The sequence below is a fragment of the Acanthisitta chloris genome, unplaced genomic scaffold, assembly GCF_000695815.1.
Source record: "Acanthisitta chloris isolate BGI_N310 unplaced genomic scaffold, ASM69581v1 scaffold31931, whole genome shotgun sequence".
NCBI lineage: Eukaryota > Metazoa > Chordata > Aves > Passeriformes > Acanthisittidae > Acanthisitta > Acanthisitta chloris.
In genome coordinates, this window is record NW_008658207.1 from 1467 (window position 1) to 10902 (window position 9436).

At 43.9% G+C, this 9436-nt stretch overlaps 1 protein-coding gene across 1 annotated transcript in view; it reads left to right on the forward strand.

Annotated features, from left to right (window-relative positions):
• The window catches only part of LOC103812018 (nucleolar and coiled-body phosphoprotein 1-like), a gene marked incomplete at its 5' end in the record, with an annotated part of 9861 nt that extends 1389 nt beyond the window's left edge, over positions 1–8472 (forward strand). Inside the window, 11 exons of the mRNA XM_009085024.1 lie at positions 300–406; positions 1110–1251; positions 2377–2477; positions 3015–3165; positions 3995–4135; positions 4527–4616; positions 5904–6053; positions 6276–6830; positions 7518–7630; positions 7954–8034; positions 8314–8472. Coding sequence (XP_009083272.1) covers positions 300–406; positions 1110–1251; positions 2377–2477; positions 3015–3165; positions 3995–4135; positions 4527–4616; positions 5904–6053; positions 6276–6830; positions 7518–7630; positions 7954–8034; positions 8314–8472 — 1790 coding nt within the window. The remainder of the gene's footprint in view (positions 1–299; positions 407–1109; positions 1252–2376; positions 2478–3014; positions 3166–3994; positions 4136–4526; positions 4617–5903; positions 6054–6275; positions 6831–7517; positions 7631–7953; positions 8035–8313) is intronic.
• Positions 8473–9436: the final 964 nt, after the last annotated feature.

Consider the following 9436-nt stretch of genomic DNA (forward strand, 5'->3'; position numbering starts at 1 on the left):
CATTTCACTTTGTGAGGGCACTTTCTTTGTGGGATGTCCTTTTTCGTGATAGAATTTTGCACTTCAATGTGTATATGACAAAGATAAAATCTAGAATTGATGTTATCCTCTTGCCTAACCCTTCTGGAGTAGCCTGCCATGTGCTGCTCAAAAAACAGTCAGTGTTGGGACCTTCAGTCATGGTTTAATGACCTCAGTATATCCTTTTTCCCTGATGCCCAATAGCGCAGAATATACATATATGAAGATTGTGAATTAACTTGTCATCAGTGTGTGCTGTCCCTTACTTGCAGCTAAAGCAGCAGCTGGGCCCAAGGCAAAAGCAGTTCCTCCAGCCAAGAAGGCAGAGAGCAGCAGTGAGGACTCCAGCGATGATTCAGACTCAGAGGAGGAGAAGCCAGCAAAGGTCAGCTTTTCTTCCCAGCCTCTTTAATGCGTGTGTGACAGTGATAAATAGATGCAGTGCCTAGGCTGCTGCAGGTGCAATGCAAGAAAACATTTCTGTAGTGGACAATGTGCCATTGCCAGTTCTAGGAAAAATGAATTTCTTGTCTAGTACCCAGTTTGTTTCATATCCAAGTCTACTCCTTGCTTGTATCCCAAGACTGTCAGGGCTTACGTTTTTTCAGAGAAAGATTTATTTACAGGCACTAAAATGAAGTTGTGTTTACATAAAAAATGAGTCTTCTCGTTCTTTTTCCTTGCTGCAGTCACGGTCTTGAGAAGTGGGGGGGAGGAAAAATTATGTCAATATACACTAGAGGAGACCAACCAGAGTTGCCCAGTCAGTATTTTCAGTTGTCAGACTTACGTGATCTGTACAAGGGAGGGAGCAGTACCAGCCTCAGAGATGCCCCATTTTGAGGAGGCAGAACTGAAGTCTGAGGTGCAGTGAAAGTTTCTCATGGGTTTATAGGAGGTTTTCCAGAGCAAAATTCTTATCCAGGGATTTTCAGACCTTGACCTGTAGGCAGAATGGTGTTTTCAAATCCATAATGGTAATCTATGTGAAAGACAGCTGTTTATACTCTCTGTACATGTGTCCCACTTATTAGCCTCATTTTATTTTCATAACTGAGGGCTAATGAGTTTTTCCTTCTGTTATTTAGAAAGGTGTAAAACTCGCGGTGAAGTCACCTGGAACCAAAATCCAGCCTCAAAAGAAAGCAGAGAGTTCCAGCTCTGACTCGAGCAGCTCAGATGAAGAAGCACCAAAAAAACAGCCACCAAAGCCAGCAACACCTAAATCAGGTACTTCTTACTGTGTATCATGAATCAAAGTGCAAAACTTAAAAAGCCAGGGCAGGAGTGTGCTGGAGACTGTACCTACATGAAAAGACATATGTGTTAATATAGCAGTCTGAAAATCTGCTGTCACTGCTGTTTGTACTCTAGTCCAGGCTGCTTCTGACATAGAAGAGGCTTAGAACTGATTGCAGAATTAAACATCTGGTTCTGAATGCTGCAGTGTTTGCATAGGTAGATGTAGTCAGCAACCTTAGCTGCATAAGTTTTGCTTTTGCTAGTGCCTTCTCCTCAAAAACCAGGAAAGATCTTAGCCTTTCGTCTTGTGTCATGGTTTCCCCCCAGGCAGCAACCGAGCCCCACACAGCCGCTCGCTCACTCCCCCAGCAGCAGGATGGGGGAGAGAATCACAAGGGTAAAAGCTAGAAAACTTGTGGGTTGAGATACAGACAGTTTAATAGAGAAAGCAAAAGGTGTGCACAAAAGCAAAGCAAAACAAGAAGTTAGTTAACTGCTTCCCATGGGCAGGAGGTGTTCAGCCATCTCTGGGAGAGCAGGGCCTCATCACACATAACCATTACTTCCCAAGGAAGACAAACACTGTCACTCTGAACATCCCTCCACTTGCTCCTTCTTCCCCCCACTTTATGTACTGAGCTGATATCATATGGTATGGAATATCCCCTTGGTCATTTTGGGTCACCTGTCCCAGCTGTGTCTCCTCCCAGTCTCCCATGCACCCCTAACTTCCTTGCTAGTGTGGCAGAACAAGAAGCAAAAAAGGGCTTTGCTCTATGTAAGCTTTGCTCAGCAATAACAACAGCATCTCCGTTATTAAGCCTGTGTTCAGCACAAATCCAAAACATATTCCCATACTAGCCACTGTGAAGAAAGTTACCTCTACCCCAGCCAAAACCAACACATTTTGGAACTTCAGTGGGCTAGAATAGACAGTTTTCAGAAAACTCTCTTAAACTTGCAGTAGGATAAACCAGCAGTTCTGTGGTATTGTCTTAATCTGCCCTATTGGTTCCCTGTGGCTTTTTTCTCTCTGATACTTTATACCCAACATAATTATCCCTCTTCTTCCATGGCATGTTTTGTAATGTCCCTTTTTTCTTCTCTCAAAAGGAAGTAAACCTGCCCAGGCAGCCACCAAGGTTGTCAATGGAAAAGCAGCAAGCAGTAGCAGCAGTAGTGAAGATTCGGATGAGGAAGAGGCATCAAAAAAGGTAAATTGGATCGTGGAAACCTTCATGAACACTGTAGAAGTCTCATAAGACTGGGTGTATCATCTTGCAGGCACAGACTGCACAGGTGCTGTGCTCGTCATACCTCTTATACCTCCTTCTCATTTATACAGTGGGATTATGTGTTCTAGCACCTCTCCATGCACTGCTTCTTCCCTAATACCTCCTTACTGTTTTCTATGCTGCTTCATTTTACAGGAAAACATCTTGTTGTGTCATAACCATATTCATTATATGTTCATTTTTGCATGACTTGTGCTTTGCTGTCTGTAACTTGAGTTACCATTTCAGTCAGTTCTATGCCCCTGTGTCAGGAGGAGCTCATCTTCAGGGATTTGTTGGCTAGAAACATCATGATGTTCCTGTTTGCTAAATTTTGCTTTTGAGAATCTTTGTTAATCTCACTCCCTTTGTCTTTGGAATTTGCTGTCTTAAGTGAAGTGTAGAGTTAACCAAGATCCACATCCAGCTGTTTCCACAAGATTTCTGCAGCTTCCTTTTTTAATGTGTTATGTTAAGGCTGTTCCCAAGAAATCACCTCTGCTGAAACCTGCAGCCACTCAAGCATGTCCCGGAAAAAACAAACGTGCCAAGGAAAGTTCCAGTAGTGAGGACTCGTCTGACAGCTCAGATGATGAGAAGCCACCTGTGAAACAAAGGCCCAAGTCTGGTATCTACTAAATACCGTTGCTGCTGTGTGGGAGGGTGCTTTCTGCTAGTCCTGCTGTCGTGGGAGAAGTGTGTGTGGGCTACAGGCAAGCCCTGCTGCCCACAGGGTTCCAGGTGGAACTGATGGTAATGTGAACCGAGATACAGAAGCTCTTGTCATGTGTGCTGTTGTGGCTAGGCTTATAGTGAAGCTCCTCCCTCAGCAAGGGATGGGGGGTGAGGGAGACTGACTGTGGCACTCTGTGTGATTTGCCTGTCTTCTATTCAGTTAGCCTTTAACTACATTCTTCTTGTAAGTTTCCTGTCTGCCAGGATTTGGGAAGTAAATATCAAGTGATTTGCTTATTCTATATGTACACCAATTTAAGCTTTTTTAGGGCTTTTTGGTGAAGTATCCAGGGCTATTCAGTTGCAGTCCAGCTGATGGGCTAAATGGGCCTGTGTTCAGTATGGTATAGTGCTTTTAGTGGAGGGTCAGTTATTAAAGTTCAGTCTAACCAGAGGATTCGAGGAGGCAGTACATGAAAACAGTGAAGAGTTGACATACCTGTTTTTCTCTGAAAAACTTTTTAACAAACTCCCATTCTTCTGAAAGTGCAGTGAAAACTTCTGCAAAGATAGTTGGGTCAGCTGAAGAGAAAGTTAAACTCACAGTAGAAACCCAAGGTAGCAGTGAGGTGGGTATAACCTTTCAAATTGTAAGCTAGTGTGTTTGATTGTAGCTACAGAAGGAGAATAAATGGAACTGAGGGGCAGAAAGGCTTTATTCTACCTACCTGTGCTGCTCACATTATCACGCAGACACCTGAATGCTGTGTCTGTCTTCATAGGTCAGTACAGTGCTGTACCACCTCCACAAGGTACGCAGGCAAAGAAAGGCCTTGTCAAGGCTCCTGCAAAAAAGGATGAGAGCAGTGACTCATCAGACAGCAGTGATGAGGCAGAGCAGGTGCCTCCAAAGAGAGAAGCAGGTATGTTGTGAAGAGGGAAGGCTGCAGAGGAAGTACTTCATGGTGCTGTCGGTGTTTTGGCAATGTCTTGATTTCCTTGAAAAAGCTATTTGTCTTTAGTCTGTGTTGCTATTTGTTTTTCTGGAAGCTTCTGATAATTTGAAGGGATGCCAAACAACACTGTACAACTTGTGGATCTGAACTGTGTGCAGGTTGGATAACTTTGCACACATTTGAAAAGTCATCAGGATCTAGTTAGTGACAATAAACCTGGTTCTTGCTTGGCTTCCAGTGTGCTGGCTGAATGGCTGGTACACTGAGAATGGAGCTTTTCCACATCTGGAAAGGTTTGGATCTCAGGACAAAGGTTTGGTGTGGATGTGGCCTGTTAATTTTAAACTTGCTTTTGCAGGCAAAGCAGCAGTAGCTAAAACAGTCCCTGCTCCCCAAAACAAAGCTGTTACTAGCAAGAAGGCTGAATCCAGTTCTGACAGTGACTCAGGTAATTCAAGAAATAAAGTTTTGATTCTTCTGTCTTAACGTTTTTATTGGCCAGGTTGCTGTATAGTGGTATATCTAAGATCCTTAGAGTATGAGCTTAGAGTCTCCATGGATAACAAGATGTGAAATTAAAAAAGAGCAGCCTATGCAGACCGTGAGACAATGAGACCATTGGCAAGTGCAAAAAAAATCTGCATATTGCTGGATGGAAAGGGTGGGGAATCATGTATCAGGTTTCTCCAAGAAGGTTAATGGTTAAACTTTTTGAGGATCTGTGTCTTAAGATTTTTGGTTGCTGTTATCCCACTGTTTGGAGGAAGTTTCTGAAACAGAAACATAATCACCGTATGAAGTTCAAAATGGATTAAAAAGATGCCTTCTCCTAATGTGACCCTGGAAATGGGGGCAGTGTGCTCTTTATCTCCTCTTGATCAGGTTTAAGGTTTGCAGTGCTGTATTTCCCATGTAAGTTTCCTATGTGCTACGTTTCCCCTCCAAGTTCAGAGTGCTCCTGTTGTATATCAACATCTCTGATGCCATGGCAGGGACTGTGGGTGGCACCTCCTGTTTGTCTGCAGACAGCTAGCACTAGACTGTGACATCAGCAAGTGGCAGTTCTGTTTTCTAGTTTTGTTGACTGATTTATCTCAAAATGGGCAAGTTTTTTCATTGCTATTATTAAAGTGTTCAGAAATATTGGAATAGATCAAGTTTAGTATTTCATATTGCTGTAACACACAATACAAAGGTGTGTTTGTGCTCAGGAGTCTCCAGTCCATCCTCAGACTGCTGCTGAACTCATCTGATACAGGAAGTAGCTAAAATGAGATACTGTGCTGTTGCTGCCTCACTTTCCATGCTTTGTCAACTTTATTTCCTAATTTCTTCCATTTTTTTTGATCCTTACCACATTGCTTCTTTTCTCAGTGTTTCTTCTCACTGACTTTGGTCTTGCTGATACCAGTCCTTCCTCCAGTCCCTTATTCTGTACCTCTTCTCCTATATTATTCTCCAAACATCTGCTTTCTTGTGCATGTGTTAGTGCAGAACTGCTTGTTTACACTTCCTCCCAAAATGAAGATACCTGGAAAGATGAATGGTGTCCTCTGACCATTCAGGTGTTCATCAGATATTGTTTGTTGCCAGTTACCTCACACCTGAGCCTTGAGCCTCAAGCCATTTTGCTTTTCACTTCCCCATGAGTTGCATACATGTTACTACTAAAGTAACTTCCACCAGAAGCTTATAAACTTAAAGTGCATCCTTTTTTTCTTTTTTTTTCTCTTAGATTCTAGCTCTGAAGATGACAAGAAGAAGGTGGGGAGTAAGCTCCCAGTTAAACAACCTGTGATAAAGAATACTGCCAAACCAGCAGCGAAAGTGGTTGTCAAACCTGGACAAGCTAAGAAAGACTCCAGTTCTTCCTCAGACAGCTCAGGTAGTGGGGTGGGAGAAAAGAATTTCCACTGACTTGTGGTTCTTGCCCAGACCTCTCTGTTTCCAAGCAGGGTCTGAGGGTGTGATTGGTCAGGAATACCCACTGCAGTGTTGTTTTAAGCAGCTGATGAAGTGCACCATGTATCAGCATTAAATCTGTATGTTAGCTTCATATTGAAGGAATGGGACTTACTTAGCCTTATTCTTTTTCTTTCCATTCTAGATTCTGATAGTTCTAACAAGAAGGCAGCTCCTGTGAAGCCCACACCTAAAGCAGCAACCCCTGTAGCAAAGAAGACACAAGCTGCCACAAAGAAAGCACAGAGCAGCTCTGATTCAGATAGCAGCTCCAGCAGTTCTGAGGATGAGAAGAAGAATAAAGGCCCTCCAGCTAAATTAGCCAAAAAAGTGGCTAAACCAGCATCTAAACCTTCTACTCAAGCTCCCAAAGCAGACACATCTGACTCTGATAGCTCAAGCAGTGAAGAAGAAAAGAAGCCAGCAGTGAAACCAGCTGCCAAATTCACAGGGGCTGCAAAAGCAGCTGTGGGGAAGAAGGCAAGTGCTTCTAGTAGTAGCAGCAGCTCAGATAGTTCCAGTGAAGAGGATGAGAAGCCCAAAAAGGCAGGGAAAGGAGCACAGAATGGTTCTAAGGCCCCTGCCTCTACAGCAAAACCATCAGCAACAGCAGCAAACAACATGAAGTCTAAGCCAGCTGGTGGCAGCAGTAGTAGCAGTGAAAGCAGCTCTGAAGAAGAGACTGGAAAAGTCAATGGAGGTATTACCTACAGCCTGGGAAGTGGGTCTGTTGGGCAGTGTTACTGAGCTAAGCATGAGTAGGAGACTTAAACAAAATTTGGTCTAATCTCTCTGTGCTAGTGGATTATGCCATCTGGTGCAGTACAGAGAGGGAAGGGCTGGGTTTGAATTTGCTGTGATTCTTTTTGTCTGAATTGCATAGCTGCTGGCAGTGGAATTTGTGGTGATGTGAAGTACATGTCTGTATAGTTGTGCATGCACAGTTGGCAACTGGCAACAAGTTTGTAAGTGACAGTAAAGTAGACTGCTGTGTAGGGTGGGACACCACAGTTGAGGCCCCAATGCACAATCTCAGTCTTCAACTCTCAGGAGGAAAACAACTTTGCACGAGTGATGTGCGCAAGTGCATATGGTATGACTCCAAACCCTGGAAACAGAACTTTCTCAAGTACACAAAATCATTAATACAGAGGTACGCTATTCTATAAAATTACTTTAATCTATTAGGATGAGATGGGAAGAGCCTTGCTGACCCAGAATGACTGTTAGTGTCTGTTACAGCAGTCTGTTTTCTGGGTGAAGGAATGCAGGGACCAATTCTCATACCTGTATCAACATTGAGTTTACTTGCTGTGGGAGAGACCCCATTACTTTTCCCACCACTGCACTTACTCCCTTTGATGTTTTACTGCTGTATATCTAACAGGCCCAATCAAGAAGAAACAGAAGATGGAAGATGCTCAGGAGGCAGAGACACCACACAATAAAAAAGCAAAGGTCAAAGTCAAAACACCACACACAGTTCCCAAGGTGAAACGGGTGAGTGAGGGTGGACTGTGGCGACTGCTGGGAGAGGCATCTCTGCCTTCTGAACAAGTAGGCTTGTTTGGGTTTTTCTGAGGGAGGCTGGGCCCACAGGATTATCTGTATTTTTACTCCCTCCTCAAGTACTTCAACCTTGTCTGGAGAACCCTAGGGAGTGCACATATTTACATAATATTATTCTGGCAAAAGCTGCTTGGATATACTTGCACAGGAACTTGAACAGGACTCTCTATTTGCAGGGCAAGGAAGGAGATTGTCACTGAGGGAATACTGTGCATTTGTATGTGCTTACTGTATCTGTTTTCCTTTCTCAACAGGCAGCCTCTCCGTTCCGCCGTGTGAGGGAAGAAGAGATTGAGGTGGATGCCCGTGTTGCTGATAACTCATTTGAAGCAAAGGTAGGACTAGGTAGTTTCTGGAGTGGTAACACTTAATCTCTGCAAGTACACGTCTGCAGAGCAGCCTTGCTCTGCGGGAAGTCTTTTTAGTGAGAACTTTTTCCACCTGGGGGAGCTGTTAAGAAGCGCGTGAGCACTGGCAGGAGGTGCATGGGAGAGTGGTATCAGCTCCAGGTTTAGTGTACTGGTGTTTGCTGGGTAGGGTGAAGTGCAGAGCGTTGCCTTTACCCTCTTGGGTACTGACGAATTTTTTTTGTTCTCCCCGTTCATCCCTCACAGAAAGGAGCAGCTGGTGACTGGGGCGAGAAGGCTAACAATATCCTGAAATACACTAAAGGCAAATCTTTCCGCCATGAGAAGACAAAGAAAAAACGAGGCAGCTACCGTGGGGGCGCTATATCAACCCAAGTCAATTCTGTCAAGTTTGAAAGTGACTGAGGATGTTTGCTTTGGAATTTGTAACCCATCTGCTCATCAGAATGGCTTGGATGGGCATGTGGACATTATGGATGTCAAGCCTGCCTGGAATGCTACCTCCCCTAGCCCATTGTGGGGCAGGCAGCTCCAGTGTAGGGATGTGGGAAAATGGTTGGACGTTTCCCCGTTTTATTTCTAATTCTGGTTTAGCGCCCTAATTTGGAACCATCCTTGAGCTGGTGTTATTGGCACCACCAGGGTGACCTCCAAGACTTGTATTTTCTACAGTCTTATTTTAAAAGGCTGGCAGTGATTTTTATTTTTTGGTTTCCTGCCCATGTAGTAGAAGAAAGATAAATCATTCTGTATCTTAACCTCATTTTTCAGCCAGTTTAACTCTTGATACCTGTGAAATGGCAAGAATTGTAACTTGCTTTTGACTAGTTACTGTAACAACAACAACAAGGATTCAAACTGTGGCTGTAATCCCCAACCCCACCTGGCATTTCAAGTTAACTCTTGCAGTGTGACAGGGTTCCTCTTTCCTGTTTTCTTTTATGGTTTCACCTTGCAATAAATACCTACCTTCCTCTTCCTTGCACTCCTGTTGAGGCGACTAACCAGACTACTTAGAGAAGCAGAGTCTAAATACATCCTCATAGTTGAGTAACAGTTTTTGCTTGCAGTTGCAAGTTGAGGGCTGTTGTCAGAAAGACCAAGGTCTATAGTACTGCTGTGGCACATTATAGTGCTTTCATTGGGAGTGTAGCTGAGGAGTGGAGTTGTGCAGAAACTTGACTGCATGGAGGTTATGACATTTCACTTGGTGGGAATGGTAAGGAGGCAGAGGAGATAAAGCCCTCTTTTCCTATCCAGCTCTGCTTTTTGCTGTGTTTTTGTTTTAGAGGCTCTGACTGCAGTGTGGCATTACTCTTTGTTCTCTCTGAACATAAACTGTGTCAGGTTATGCTTAGTGCCAGCAGTG